Source organism: Xiphophorus couchianus, chromosome 7 (genome assembly GCF_001444195.1).
Source record: "Xiphophorus couchianus chromosome 7, X_couchianus-1.0, whole genome shotgun sequence".
Classification (NCBI taxonomy): domain Eukaryota; kingdom Metazoa; phylum Chordata; class Actinopteri; order Cyprinodontiformes; family Poeciliidae; genus Xiphophorus; species Xiphophorus couchianus.
Window position 1 is genome coordinate 14,624,196 of NC_040234.1, and position 15,262 is coordinate 14,639,457.

At 39.6% G+C, this 15,262-nt stretch overlaps 2 protein-coding genes across 2 annotated transcripts; both read right to left on the reverse strand.

Moving 5' to 3' along the window:
* Window positions 1–463: 463 nt before the first annotated feature.
* Window positions 464–7,942, reverse strand: cnmd (chondromodulin). Its single transcript, XM_028024509.1, has 7 exons — window positions 7,898–7,942; window positions 7,587–7,730; window positions 7,037–7,177; window positions 6,792–6,905; window positions 6,528–6,681; window positions 5,281–5,450; window positions 464–1,045 (listed from the first exon to the last, which is right to left on the reverse strand). The coding sequence occupies exons 1-7, from the start codon at window positions 7,940–7,942 to the stop codon at window positions 818–820; spliced, it is 996 nt and encodes a 331-aa protein (XP_027880310.1). The 3' UTR covers window positions 464–817.
* A 2,351-nt stretch (window positions 7,943–10,293) lies between these two features.
* LOC114148950 (protocadherin 8) lies at window positions 10,294–14,074 on the reverse strand. The gene is made up of 3 exons (XM_028024466.1): window positions 11,459–14,074; window positions 11,170–11,368; window positions 10,294–10,980 (listed from the first exon to the last, which is right to left on the reverse strand). Exons 1-3 carry the CDS (start codon window positions 13,910–13,912, stop codon window positions 10,667–10,669), a joined length of 2,967 nt encoding a protein of 988 aa, XP_027880267.1. The 5' UTR covers window positions 13,913–14,074; the 3' UTR covers window positions 10,294–10,666.
* Window positions 14,075–15,262: the final 1,188 nt, after the last annotated feature.

A 15,262-nucleotide genomic window follows, 5' to 3' on the forward strand; every position in this document is an offset into this window, starting at 1 on the left:
CGTTTGGTTATTTAAAAAGTTGGCGTACGGCTTTAGAGATAACAGTCAGATCACTTTTGATTGTGAGCTTTTCAGGCTACAGTTGAAAACACAAGCAGTTGTATTAATAAAACAAAATGAGAAATTAAAAAAAATTGAAAAGAAAACGTTTGGGGATCGCAATTTCTACCTGTTTATTTGCAGTTTCCTTTTAGCAAAAAAAAATAAATAAATAAAATGAAACTGTCATTATGATGGAAATGTTTTCCATCACTGCCACAACACTCAGTCTGCATTAGCACATGTCAATGCAGATGTCGGCACACAAAAACTGTGTTGCCCTCAAACTGAATCGGAGCTGTAAATGGAAGTTATGGCAACTGTTGCTGTCACTTCAGTTTTTATCAAAATGAAAGAAGAAAACACCCGGTGGAACCATGGAAACAGCGTGTGACACAGAAAAACATCAACATCAAAGCAGGCATACTGTAATTAGAATTTATTGAAAGCCTGCTCAGTCAAAAAAGGGGGCATGATCTGCTGAGCATTTTGGATTTGGTCCCAAGCCTTTCTACCAAACACAATACAGTGCACTACAGCTATAGCATGGAGCTATGAAAAGATGTGCTTATTTGTGATTCTGGAGTTGCATCTACAGTACGTATTCAAATTTTACAGAACAAAAGAGGAAAAGTATGTCTAGGGAAGTGGCGATTTCTAACATTTACTGAAAACCTTTTTCACAGTATGCAAGTTGCGCTGTCAAGAGTAGCTCAGAAAAACAGTAAGATCTTTGGTGATGCAAAAAAAATGACACTTTTCTTTCTAAACAAGAAGGCTACACAACACCCAAAATCCGTGCCACCCACCAGCGACAAGGCATGATCACTCGACAGGCCACCTGGCACCCTCTGTAGTTATAGGGCCAATTCCAGTAGCCACGCAGAGGCTCGCACACTCGCTGACAGTGAGTGTAGCTGCGCTGGCATTCTGAACAGCAGATTCCCTGGTGGTCCAGCATGCTATCAAAGGTCATGGCGGTCTCCTCTCTGGCTTCTCCGCTGCGCTGTGGTTACATTAAAGACGATTAATATACATGAGTAGCACGTCAGATTTTTAAATCTATATTTGCAATTCAAACAAGTTCTAAATATCTTAATCATCTCAAGAATGCAGATTTTCTTTTTTTGTGGAAAATGTTAATTTTTATAAGAGGTGAGAATTTTCTACATTGGTTCAGAAATTCATCAAGACAGACTGGCTGCTTTGACCTAAAATTCAGCTGTCTGATTGATGCCCTAACAATGGGAAGCAGCAACAGCAAAGAAAAGGGTCTGCTTGAAGTTAATGCATTTTCTCACTGAGTTCCAGTTTTGTAAAAGTAGATTTTGAAGAAGGTTGGCATATCAAAGGGATAGTTTGGACTTTTAGTTTAAATGGAGTTCTGTGGGTTTTTTTTAGAAGCTGTCAGTATCGTACAATACTGACAGTACAAGTTTTACAAACAGCTGGGCCTCAGTTCAGCTGAGGTCCAGCTCAGGTCTAAGGTCCAGCTGAAACATATAAACTGTTTCTAGACTATTTTCATAACTTTGTCTCACACCGAAGAGAAGGTCACGTTTGTAGCATGTTATTTCTAGTTAATTCTTATTGCACAAAAACCAAGAACTGTATTGGAAGTCTTTTGTTGCCATTTAATGGTTGAACCTTTGCTCAGTTGTAATTAAAATAAAGAGCATTCTAAAAACAGTGAACCCTCACCTATTCATGATTCAGTATTCATGGATTTTTCTATGGAACGTAACTCTAAATTTGTGAAAGAGCCGCCAATTTTCAATTTTTTTTGAGAAAGAAAAATGTTTTTACTCATAAAAAATTATGAAAGAATTTGTAAAATAGTTTTAAAAAAATGCAGCTTGAAAACTGAAATACCTACTTGAAGGTAACTTACACTCTATCGTTTGGTGTTTGCAAACTAATTCAGGAACACTGTTCAACATTCATTCAGACACTGTGAATCGCACACGTGCTGGAAGAAACGTGGGACTAGTTTCTTATCGCTGATCAAGCAACAGGTAATTACTGTTAATACACATTATGAGGATGTTCAAGACAAGTTGTTCTTTGAATGTTTAGTAGTTAAGTTGAGCAGTGGAGATGAGTTGTATGCCTTGTGGATGCTCACCATGTATGCATTTGTATGTACAGTTCATACAAATTCATACAGGGTCATCTTCCTCAGTCAACACATTAATGTAAAACAACAACAACAAAAAACCCCACATTAATTAAATATTCCATATCCTACTTTATTTTATTTATATGTTGTACCGCCTTCAAATTCCTACTGGTTTGTTCTAGGCAACCCAATGAACTTTTTCTTGAAGCGTCACAGTTTTGCCTTATGCAACCAAGTGAACCTGAATGGTAGCAACAGAGCATTGTGGGTACAGGTTTTACAATGTTAAATCTTTGTGCCAGAAGCTATTGCATATCCTTTAATGCTCTGTATTTATTTTTTATTAGGGATCCACTGTACTGCAGTTATTTATGCACTCTAGTTCTGTAACATTCGGTTTACAGTGTGACATATATAGTGTTATTCATTCTCATTCAATTATTGTTATATCCCAATTATTATGAGAGACACCTGCACATGGTAAGGCCACTCAGATGCAAAAGTAATACAGCATGAAAAATAAACATTCTCACAACATCTCATCTCATTGTGTTCATCAGAGGACAATGGGAAAATGATAATGTTCCAGCTATATAAAGCCAGTTTTCACACAAACAGTCCCCATCTGAGTCCATTAGGGAGTGAAAATAATGTCAAAAACCTGTGCGCGTGTAAAAGTATCTGTGCGTGTGTATTAGTGGATTTGTAACTTGTGCAAGGGTCATTGAGTTTAACTTTGGATAGTTGTATCTCTGAAAGATCATTTGTAAACTGTAAAAAGAAAAGCTCTGGGTATTTATTAATATGTGGTCACAGATATGAAGAAATTACGAATACAAAATAAACATACACACACAAAATTACAATTTCTACAAACGTTAAAGTTCTACACACAAACCTTTTAACGACAACCTCACAAATCTGATAATTATGAATCCAAACCTTCTCCTACACCTACAAATGTTAAATAAGTACACACGAATCACCTGGTACACACACACAAAACTGCATTTATGCACAGATTCGGTTACGAATGCACACAGATTTTTGAGACTCATTTCACGCTTTAGCACAGCCCAGATTTGTGCGTAAGTGGTGCGTCTAAATACTGTTGGAAAGGGGGGTCATATGATTTTTGATCTGATTCCAAAGTTTTCTGCTTTTTTAGGTTCAAAATATTATTAGAATATAATTTTTCTGCTTTTATTACACTCGCTTGTAGCATGTATGCAAATTATCCAAAACGCCAACATCCATCTGATGTGGTTTACAAGTCTTGTTTTCAAATTCAACATGATGTTTTAATATTATATTGCTACAGTTGTTTTGTACATTGTTTCAGTCAGCATTTTGCTAAGAATCTCTCAGATCTTCAGTCTCAGACTCAAAGAGGAGACGGTCTATTTAACAATCACAATTCGCTGCAAGGTTGACATTAGCATGTTAAATTTAGCATTGACGTGCTAATATTTGCATTTGGCTGATGGCGTTTCTTTTGGCATTATAAGTCAGCCCAGGTTATATTGCAAAGTGTTGAGTGAGGTCTCTGTACTACTTTTTATGTATCAAGTCACTAATTTCAAATGTGAAAAAAGTGGAATAAAAAAAATATAAAATTAAAATGTTTTCATTTCTACAAATTTGGATAATTTATGACGCATTTAATGATTCTTACAAGTAAGATTTGTGAATTATGTCTCACTCAACTTAAGAGTCCTCCAGTTTTGGGTTGTAAAACTTCTTACAATTGCAAATTGTTGTGTCATTCTTATAACTATCACAAGACGAAGCCTAAAACAATGTCTTTCTTCGAATGTGATTTATTGAAGGGCAAAAGCAATATATTGACTTACAGATGTTTCAATATGCAAAGTGCTGTGTGCCCTTTATAAAAATGACCAAATAATAATAAACAAGACGTCATTTCACTGTGTTTAAGATTGATGCCATCCAGAGTTGCCAATATAGGGCTTGAAATAAGGACTGGAAGTTGGGCAAGGTATTGGGGTGTAATAATGGATGGCATAAAGAAAATGGAGTTGGATGAGCAATACAGTGACAGGAATTTGTAAGTACCAGATAATAAGAATAATATGGCCATGTAACATTTTTGCACATGCATTATTAGTTACAGTTCTAATCATTTTAATAGTCCAATGAGATCCTGAAGATATAACTTTGTAATATATGTCATCTATGCTTTTTTAAAAAAATTGTTTTTACAGTGCTTTAAAGATAGTGTTATTAATGCATTGAGTTGTCAGTGCATTAATAATTGAGTAATATTCTGTCACCTTTAGGAACATGTTGATAATCTAAGCAGATTATTATCTTAAAGTACAGATTCATCTAAGTGGATTACTGTATGACTGTCTGAGATCTCTTATATTAAGTAAACAATCCCTGTTGCTACTGAACTTCTATTACTGGATGTTTTTTGACAATACAATATCCTCAGTCAGAGAAATTCCTGGGGTCAATCCTTACCTCGTGTCTTATAAATATTCTTGTCCCCTATGATTATTATTTTTTTCTTAACAGGTCTACGACATCCAACACTATTCTTCACATTTTTTCAGTGGTGTCAGTGTTATCATAACACATGTACAACCCTTCTGATTTTTCATCCTTGCCATCCAATGCTAGGGCTTGGGTTATTAACAACTGGAACAATGAGTTTGAAAGAAAACTGGAAAGTCTTTTTTGAGTCTTAAATCAATACAGAACGTACTTTGTGGTGTAATAAAGCAGAATATTAAAAACAGAACACAGGGCTTTCTATGTTAATTTAATGAGGAACATATTGCATAGTAAAGTGGCACAGAAGCAAATTCTTTGATTTCGGAATACAGTTAGAACGCACTTTGAGACCCCTGTCTCCTGCTGGTAAAATACTGACTGCTGATAACTACCACACTGAAACCCACTTCACAACATCTAGAACTGTCTTTTTTTAGCACTGCTGTGATGAAGTAATTTGTGAAAAGCAAAACTTCATTTCGAAGAACACTTTAAGGATTGCTTCAAGGCCTTGAATATGCCTCTTGATACCTTATCAAAAATTAACCAGCTGTGGAGACTTGTTCACTATAAACAATGTTGCTGATGAAATGATCACTCACATGGTAGGGGTTTTCAGGATTGTACCCTGACCCCATAGCTGACTGTCCTTCATCCACAGCTTCCTGCTCACCCCGCCTCTCTGGGTCCCTCTCCTGAATGGACGCCTTGATGTCCTGCATGTCTAACTGCCGTTTGGCTCGTCGCACGCCTCTCTTTCTCCTCTCCCCATCTGTTACTCCATACACAAGAGGCAAGAGTATTGGGTCAACATCCGCAAGATGCCATACATGTCCTCAGAGCTCAATCCTACATAGCTGGATCTGTCTCAGATGTCTTCAATAATTCACTTAGCAGCAGTGATATCAAGCAGTGCTGCATGTTTCAATTTCATTCTTTTTTAATATGGGACCTTGTTATTCTACTCTAAATTTAGTGTATGTTCAAGATGTTCAAGTGTTTCACTAACTTCTAAGCTAAGGCAGGAAATATTACAAGTGTGTCAGCAGATAAGAAAAGCAATCACAGCTAAGATTTTAATGAGCTATGAAAAAAGTAAAATGGCTCAACTTAAAATAGATTACAGTGTATTTTAGAACAGCAGTTTTCCTTTCGGTGGGATCAGGTCAGACTCTATGGCTGCCTTGGGGCCCCTGCAAGCCTCCGGGTTTCAAAAATATTAAAAATACCCAAAGGACATGTTGACTAACACAGATGTACAAGCTGATGCCAGTAAATTAGACTATTAACAAAAAGTTCATTTCTTTTAATGATCCAATTCAAAAAGTGAAGCAGATTTAGAGTTATTACATACAGATCAATAGATTTCAAGTGTTTATTTTTAATTTGAACTATTATGCCAAATGATAACCCAAAATTCAAATTTCTCAGAAAATAAAAATCATGCAAAGACATCAAAGAATGATGTGGGGTTACCAGTTCACCTTTTTCTACCACATGTTTTCGTTCCAATTGTCTCTTCATAAATTTGATTGGATACTGCACATTGTGAGCAGCCAGCTTCTTTAGCAGTGACCTTTTGTGGATTATGGTCTTTGTGCAGGGTGTCAATGACTGTGTGCTGGAAAAGTCTCTCCATGACTGCGTAGGCTATAACATATTTTTTTCCCCCCTTTTGTTTCCTTCTTTTATTGATCTATAAAAAGATTTAATGTCTTAGGAAACTGAACGTGGGATTTTAATTTGCTGTTACCCTCATTCATCACAGTTAACAGAAATCTACCACAAATTAAATCCTGCTTAAGGCCTCCTACGACCATAAGCAGAATCTGGAAAAAGCAGGAAGAACCTTTGGGATAAATGGATTGAAGCCAAAAGATGGGAAGTTCCCCACAAAGATCCAGAATTCTGTTGCTCAAAAATGTGGTGTTCTTCAGCGGCTGCTTTGCTGCAACCCATATAAGGAACTCCTCATCGAACCTCACAGGCATTATTTCATCTGTCTGACAAGAGAACAAACACAGTCTCTCTGAATTTACTCAGATTAATGCTGCAATATCTCTCTTTCTTTCCAAATTCTCAACGTTGCATGTCAAAGAACTTGCACACGTACCAGGTCAAACATCAGCGTGTCTTTGTTGTGTGCTCCCAGGAGTGAGAGGTTTGCTTTGATATGGGATTTTATATAGCACTTGTTTCCTCCGAAGAAGCGGATTCCAGTTATTCCCTGCACCAAATCACAGAGATGCCATGTTTACATTCACAACTTTGCTACTTCGCTAAGCACACAGAAGGTCTCAGCTGAGCTCTGGGAATGGGGGGAAGGCGGATAGTGAGAACAAGGACAAACTTACTCACAATTTGAAAGTCATGAATCTCCACAGCCTCCCCAGCTTCACTCCCAGTTTGAAATCTCTGCAGATTGTTGTCAGAATCAATTTTCATGGAGCCCTCTCTCACCTTCCCATTGATGTTCAGGCTGTAGCGAACGCTATAAACCTGCCAGCATTCAAAGCGACATGTTAAAATGACTGATTAGTCGAGTTATGTAAATCTCAAAGTGGCAAACACAAACAGCAGAGGCAGGAACAAGCTTCATGTTGCTTGTGTTATTTACCCCCTCGCAGACATTTCCATGGAACAAAATCCTCTGTAGTTTTAACACACTGAGAAGTTGAGTAAAACACCACGGGAGATGCTGTTGCAGACCCCAATGAGGTGGTTTGCCCCACATGTGAGCTCATTAGAACACAAATAAACATTATGCTGTTGCGTATAAAATGTGGAAGAGCACAATGAATCAATTTGAGCAGCCTGAGTATTGAAGTCGGAAGGAAAGATTTAATTTTACAGTTTGAAATGCTGCACACTTGTCAACATTTTTAACATATAATCCTAATTCACTTACATTTTTATCACTGGCTTTCCACATGTAGAGGGAAACCACAAACGTGCAAAACATGAACGCTGCACCTGCGATAAGGGCCACAACTCCAAATCTCAGCACATGACTGACTCCAGCAGAAGGTGGTGTGCTGGATGTGCCGCAACCCTTAAATTCAGGAGCAAACAAAGACACACACACAGCAAATGCTGAACAATGACTGAGGCAAGACTAACACTGCTGGGTAAAACATAAGACTTTACAACGTTGACAGCTTAACAAACACGTCAAAGATGTCAGTAATGGTTTTGATCAAAAACCAGAGCCTGTCTTACCGCAGCACAGCAGGATCCACCAGCTGAATTCTGCACTTTTTCCATAATCCCTCTCTCGTGCCTCTGTAATTCCCTCTCTGGTTGCTTCTCTTTATGGAAGTTGGGTTATCTGCCAGAAGGCTTTCTGACAGGTATGTGTGAATGATGAAAGGTTAATATAAAATTGCAAAATTCTTCATCAGAATGTTACTTTCCCCAAAGCAACAAGTAGCCAAACGTCTGGTGCCAAACTAAGAAAAAGAAAAAAAGAAATACAAAGGAGCGTTGAAGAGATTGGAAAAAAACCATATATATATATATCTGTTAGGGAAAATTGTGGAATTTAGTCGGATAATTTAACAAAATGATAGATTGTGCATTTATATTTGGACTAATTAATAAAACAGACTATTCAGAAAAAGTAAAGAAATGTGTAAACAGCAAGACTGTACACTACTGTGAAGTTTGTTAAACAAAGTGAGGATTGTGGAGTCTGACACCTGCAAGGAAGGACCTGCAATAATGCTTCTTTGTACATCAAGGATTCAGCATACTGTCACCAAAGAGAATTCCAGTTCAATTATACTTGCACATCTTTTAGAGCACTTTTTGAGTAACACAAACCTCTAACAAAGTATTTTTCAGGATTTTTGCATGGTTAGTTTCATCCATCTGTCTCCCCATTCTGCCCCGCTTCATTGTTCCTGCTGAAAAAACCATCCCCACATCATGAATCCACTACCACATTTGTGGAGCATTTGACCAATAGTACTTACAACAGATTTGTGTCTGAAAATCTGCAGCTCCTCCAGAGTTACCGTCTGCTCTTGGCTAATTTTCTGATTAATGCCCTGAGAAGCATTAAATGGACACCTTATCTTGTCAGTCTCGGTGAACTTCATAGGTTTGCAGAAAAATAATCCTTCTTTTCAGTGGATGAATAAAATGCTATGTTGTCTCTGTTCCGTCCACAAAACAGGGCTGCTCTTCTTTGTTTGGCTTTTTTTTTAAGTCACTGGCTCCGATGCTGCTTCCCCAACAGATGGCTAAAGATGAGATTAAACTCTCTTGAACAGCCTCTGAAGAAATCCAACACCCTGCTGCAAAGAATAAGGGACCTAAGCTTCCTCAAGAAATACAGTCTACTCACTCCAATTTGGTAGGCAGGATCACTGAGGTATTTCCATTACCAGTCAGGAAAACACATCCATAGTCCACATTCAGTTCTTTTCCCATGTTGCATAGAGTGTTCAACATATTCATAATTTTCCTAAAATCCAAAATCAACTCTCTTTTATGTTGTTTGTTTGCTAATGATCCACAACAACTCCCAAAATGTATTTCTACTGAGATTAAAGTGCACACATTAAATTAACTAAATAAGCAACTGGTCAGACAAGATTTCATATAGGAGTATTACTGTAAGGGTCTAAACAAATTTTCAGATTTTTGATTTACAACCCCCCCCCTAAAAAAACATAATTTTCCTACCTAACAAATATGCTCTATTTTGTGTTGATCTACCTCATTAATACCCACTAAAACACATCAAAATTTGTGTTTCTTTCATGACAAAATGTGAAAAACTTCAAGGGTATTAATACTTCTGCAAGGTACTGACTAGTAATCTTGTCTCAGTTGTGTGGAAATTAATCTACTTAGATTTGTGTTAAAATGCGATTCAGTTTTATCTGATATTTATGCAGAAAGGCAGAAGTGAAAAGCACTACCTTGTCATACATTTTTTATGTGTTTGCTGCATATTTCCTTAAGTTGTTTGCCAAAATGTCAGCAGGAATGAAACTGGCACTATACCTGTAGTCAAACTTGTAAATATTATTATTCTTCGGTTTATTTATTCAAACAGCAGGCTGAAGACGGTACACATTCTGAATATGTTACACACAAGAAGGAAAGAGAGACATAACATTTGCTTAATTATGAGCTTTCTGATTTCAAGTTTTATGGTCAAGGTTTCTCTGTCTTTATTATAACCTAAAAGCAAGAAAAAAATAGCAAAAAAAAAAAAAAAAGAGATTCAAATGTGCTGCGCTCCTGTTGCTTAGGAACAGATTAAATTACATTTTTTGGATAATTGGTAAGCTGGGAGGCAATCACACAAGGTGAGGGGATTCTTTGACCTTTGAAAAATATGCAATTGCGGGAGAATTTGAGCAGTAGTGCCATATTTGCATGCAAATTGGAGCAGCAGACAAGCCACATTGTGCACAACGAGAAGACAAGTAGATTGGTTTTCGCTCACTATCAGTTTAGAACTACATTATATTTATTGCAGCTCACAAGCCTTTGAGGCAAATAAACTGCATACAGGCGGTTAATTGAGGTTGTATTACTATAAACAACTCCCAATTTTTTTTTTTTTTACATTTCAATTGTTATTGAACAGCAAAACAGTGTTGATTTTAACTCTTTATTGTGCAACATTATGATAAAATCTACCACAAACATGGCTGATTGTTTTCCACAGTAGAGAGGCCATTTTTCGGCCTAAATGTCCAAACGTCATGCCCTTAAATAGTAACACATGCTTTTAAAAAGTCATAATAAAATTCCTCTTTACATTGAATCATTATGAAAAATATATTATCGTTAAAAAATCTTGCATATTACACATGATACAATGAACAGTCATATATGAGCCAAAGGACACACACGACACACTACTGAACACGTCAACAATCCAACATGGAGTCAATTTGGATTAAAGATCTGTACAGTACAAAGACTAAATGTCTTTTAATTACAGTGTTAGACATGTTTCATGTCCTTTTAAGAGTTTGTGTACTCGGGGATGGATATTTCATCCGTTTCCTGTATCCTGGCTGGTGTAGGTGGACCGACAAGGATGTAATCAAACTCCTGGTGTTGGACCTTTTCATACACACTCTGCAGACCACTGGTTTTTGGGATATGGGGCGGGTAGTAGTTTTCCCTCCTGGCATCCCGGGGAAGCGTGGCAGTCTTGGAGAATGTCGACAGGTGAGGTCCGCAGGCCAAGCTTGTATTAGGCCTACTGGCTGATGGGCTCCAGCAGCGGTCAGAGTGTCCTAGCACTTTGCATTCACTGGTGCACGCCCAGAGACCTGAGGAGGGGAAAACACAGCAAATAGTTGATGGATCATCTGAGTGTTTGAGGACAGAAGAACCCAGGGTACTCAATTGAAATTTAGTTTGTATCTGAATCAATCATAACAACTCTTGAGTACTGATGAATATACAAGTTAGATGTGGTGGGTTGATTCATTTATTGCTTGATTATCTCTGACACTCACTGTTCAATGGTGGTGATTCCTTTTTGTGGACGTCTGCACTGATGTCAGAGTCGCTGTCGTTGAAGTCGCTGTCCCCTTTCCCACTGTCTTTCCCGCTAATCTGGGGGTCCCTTGCTGAGATAGTCGTGAACGAGTTGCCTTTCCATATTGTTATAGGCCTCACAGTTTCTTTCCCATACCCTGGCAGTGTGGAATAACCCTGTAAATATGTAAAACACATTCATTTTAAATCAGAAAGCTCAAACAGATAAGGTGATCATTTTTAAATGTAGGGGGGAAATCTGCTTACCTTTAACTTAGCTTCTATTGGCCTGGTGTTTGGCTCAAAGATTCCTGTTGTCTGCCTGCTGTCCTCACTGCTGGTCTCTGTTGTGTTGCTGCTGGCCAGAGGCAGACCCTCTGGAAATGGGTGGGCATCAAATACTTTGCCTTTGTGATTGACGATCAATGAATCCATACGACTACTTTCAGCTTTCTCCACATCGGGTGTTTCTGCTTTCTCTTCATAACCCCCCTCGCTTGTCTCCTTTTTCCTGCGGCTACAGATGGTTGCAATGAGAATGATAGCCAGCAGGAGAACAGAGCAGCTTCCAGCCAGGACAATGATTATGGCGACGGACATGTCCCACTCGAAGAGCTCCTCGTTGCTATTTTGAGCTGAGGAAGGCTGGCTGGGCGGGGTGCCTTCTATGAAACTAAAAATAATCATGGCTGTGGACGTCATAGGGGGGGTCCCATTGTCACTGACCGCCACCGTGACTTTAACACTGTCCGTGAGGTCATACGTGAGCTTTCGATTCACTAGCACCTTTCCAGTGTCCTTGTTGATGGAGAATCCTAAGTGCCCCCCATCTGTAATCTTAAAGGACAGCTGTGCATTAATGCCCTCATCAGCATCACTGGCCCTGATCTGAGTCACCAAGTAACCTGCAGGTGCATCTCTGGGCAGGAAAATCTCAGCCGACCCCTTGTAGAGTGGAGGCTCTACAATATAAGGCTGGTTGTCATTTTGATCAACTATTTTTAACCTGATGATGGCTGTGCTCTGCAGTTGGGGTGACCCCCCATCGCTAGCCTGAATATGTACATCCAGCTGTTTCATCACTTCATAATTGAAGCTCCTCAGCGCATATATGGAGCCAGACACGGAGTTGAGAGACACAAAGGTGTTCACCGGGGACCCCATGATGACACTGTCCACAAGCCTGTAGGTGATCTTCCCGTTGTTACCCAGATCCACGTCGCTGGCCTCCGCCGTAGTGATGTAGGCGCCTGGGGCGTTGTTTTCCACCACTGACACCTCATAAACGGCCCTCGCAAAGTGGGGGGCGTTATCGTTCTCATCGCTCAGCCTGATGGTGAACTGGGTGATTTTTCTCAGCGGGGGTGACCCGAAATCCTCAGCCATGACTGTTAAATTATACTCACTGATCCTCTCTCTGTCCAGAGAGGCAGCTGTGACTATCATGTAGCTGTCCTCGTGGGCCTGCCGGAGTTTAAAGTGATCGTGGCCATACAAAGTGCAGTGTACTTGGCTGTTAACGCCAGAGTCTCTGTCCAGGGTGCTGATGAGCGCCACCAGGCTGTCTTTTTCTGCCGCCTCGCTAATGTACGCAACACCCGTGGCGATGGAGGTGATCGGGGTGATGCTGATCTCTGGGGCATTATCGTTCACGTCCGTGACGTGGATTATGATTTTGCACACGGACGGGATCGGATTTGCGCCCAGATCGATAGCCTGCACGTCCAACTCGTAGGTGCTTTTATCCTCGAAGTCCACGGGACTCCTGAGGGTCACGCGGCCCGATTTGTTATCCACTTGGAAAAGTTCGCGGATCTCGTGAGAAACCTGCTTCCCGAACCCGTAGACCACCTCCCCGTTCAGACCCTCGTCAGCATCCACTGCGTTCAGGTCCAGGATCACCGTGCCAACCGGCGCGTCCTCTGGGAGGCTGACTGAGAAGCTGTTCTGGTCGAAAACTGGGCTGTTGTCGTTAAAGTCAGTCACTCTCACAGTTATCTTAGTTGACCCGGATCTGTAGGGGCTCCCTCCGTCTTTTGCCACCAACTCTATATTATATGAGGGTTGAGTCTCCCTGTCAAGCTCTTTCATCAGGATCAGCTCCGCATATTTAACCCCATCCGCTCTTTGGAGCACATCTATGGTGAAGTGACTGTTCACAGAAATCTGATAGCTTTGTATGTAATTTGACCCGACATCAGCGTCCACAGCGGGGTCCAGAGGGATCCGGGACCCCAGCGCTGCGTTCTCTGAGATCTCCACCAAAGACTCCCTGTTTGGAAACTCCGGAGAGTTGTCATTGACGTCCCTTATTTCCACCTCGACATGGATCAGTTTGTAGCGGTCTTTGGAGAAATTAACCACGTCAAAAGTAATCAGACACTGTGGAGTGTGTCTGCAGATTCGCTCCCTGTCGATTCGCTCCCCGACACTGAGTTGCCCGTCGCTTTCTCTCACCCGGATAAAGGAGTCGTTAAATTGTTTCATCATCCTGAAATTGATCTTGGAGGAGTGGGACACACTCAAGGACATGTCCTTGGCCAGGTTCCCGATGACAGTGCCCGGTGCGTCCTCCTCTCTGGTCTGGTACCTCACTGTATTTCCCTCAGACTCAGTCCGAGAGGCGAATAAAGAAAGGTGAAAATAGACGATAACAATCCACCGGTGCCAATAAGTTACAATCATCTTTGCAGAGGTCTTCCCGTCGCTGAGTAGCCTCATTGTGTGCGGTTTACATCTGGAGCGAGCTCTCCATGCAGCGCTCCGCTTTTACAAACTGAACTGTACTGAAAGTGAAAGTTAGTCCTTCAGTGCGCGCAGCAGCCAGTCAGCCAGATATGCTCGCAGCCTCGCCTTCAACACAGCTCCAAATTCTGCAGTGGCGGGGTTTATACGGCTCCTCATGCTAATGAGACCAAGTGTGACCAATCCCTCGCTTTAGAATTAAAAATACATCCACACAGGGTAAAAAAAATGCTCCGAGCTCTTGATTTCTTTCTTTGCACAACAGGAAAAAAGGACAGAAAGATGATGATATGAAAAATGAATTTTTTTTTTACTTCTTCTGTTGTAAAAACAGGTGCATCTCAGTAAATTAAAATATCATTGAAATGTTATTTAATTTAGGTTATTCATTCCAAAAAAATGAAACTGATATGAGGCTTATTTAAGTATCAATGTGCTGGAAAATTGCTTCAGACTAATAAAAATTGTACCCAATGATATGAAAGTGTTACTGCCACGTAATTATTGACATGCTTCCAACAAAACAAGAGGACGTTGGTTGTTGGGAAAAAGCTGGGTGTTCAGCTGTATCCACGCATAGGTATGGAAGGTTATGTGGAAGGAAAACAACTTTTAATGGAAATAATACAATCTTAAACACAAGAATGATAAATTAGTCAAGAGTTCATTTTTCTACTTTTGCTTGTCAACAGTTATAGCATGTCCTTTCTTGAACAATAGAAACCCTGCTGAAACAAAGAATCATAATTTTAGACAAACCATTGTTTTCCAACTTACAAATAAAATTCGTTTTCCTTATGATGCTAATATTTTTGCTCTGTTCATTACAATTTTCCAACAATTTTCCGATAGTATGTTTATAAGTAGAAGTCATTTCCCTAGTTTTGTCATCCGTTCTTCATTGCTTGTTGTGCTTACAGTTTGTATGAAGGTACAAATCAGTAATTCAAATAAAAGATAAAACATTTTATGGCTTACACAATCATTGCAAAAACTATGACCTTACTGAAATTTAGCAGACAGACACTGACACAATCTGTGTTGTTTTTGAACTTTCTATTTTATTTGTGCATTAATTTCTTCCTTTGTTTCAGGCAACTTCTTGAGATTTTTTTCCATAACCACCGTCTGCTCCACCCTAATGTTTTCCACCTGGGTCTCATTGTCTTCCTTTGTTGTTTTTTTTATTTATACCTCGTCCCATGTGGCTTTCGTTTGTCATGGTGTCTTCATCCCTTGTGTCAAGCATTTCACCCTTTATCATAACTTTGTCTTTCAGTGATTCTTTTTTTACCCTGCTTGTATTTTGGACTTGCTTCTGTTTTG

What these genes read in the sequence shown, in the direction of transcription:
- cnmd (XM_028024509.1), bottom strand. Translation starts at nt 7,942, where the DNA reads ATGGAAAAAGTGCAGAATTCAGCTGGTGGATCCTGCTGTGCTGCG. An exon ending in AGATTCATGACTTTCAAATT is followed by an intron (nt 6,906 to 7,036) that starts GTGAGTAAGTTT and finishes GATTTGGTGCAG; the next exon opens with GGAATAACTGGAATCCGCTT. An exon ending in TCAATCCATTTATCCCAAAG is followed by an intron (nt 5,451 to 6,527) that starts GTTCTTCCTGCT and finishes ATGGAGTAACAG; the next exon opens with ATGGGGAGAGGAGAAAGAGA.
- LOC114148950 (XM_028024466.1), bottom strand. Translation starts at nt 13,912, where the DNA reads ATGAGGCTACTCAGCGACGGGAAGACCTCTGCAAAGATGATTGTAACT. An exon ending in CAATAGAAGCTAAGTTAAAG is followed by an intron (nt 11,369 to 11,458) that starts GTAAGCAGATTT and finishes ACATATTTACAG; the next exon opens with GGTTATTCCACACTGCCAGG. An exon ending in GGAATCACCACCATTGAACA is followed by an intron (nt 10,981 to 11,169) that starts GTGAGTGTCAGA and finishes TCCCCTCCTCAG; the next exon opens with GTCTCTGGGCGTGCACCAGT.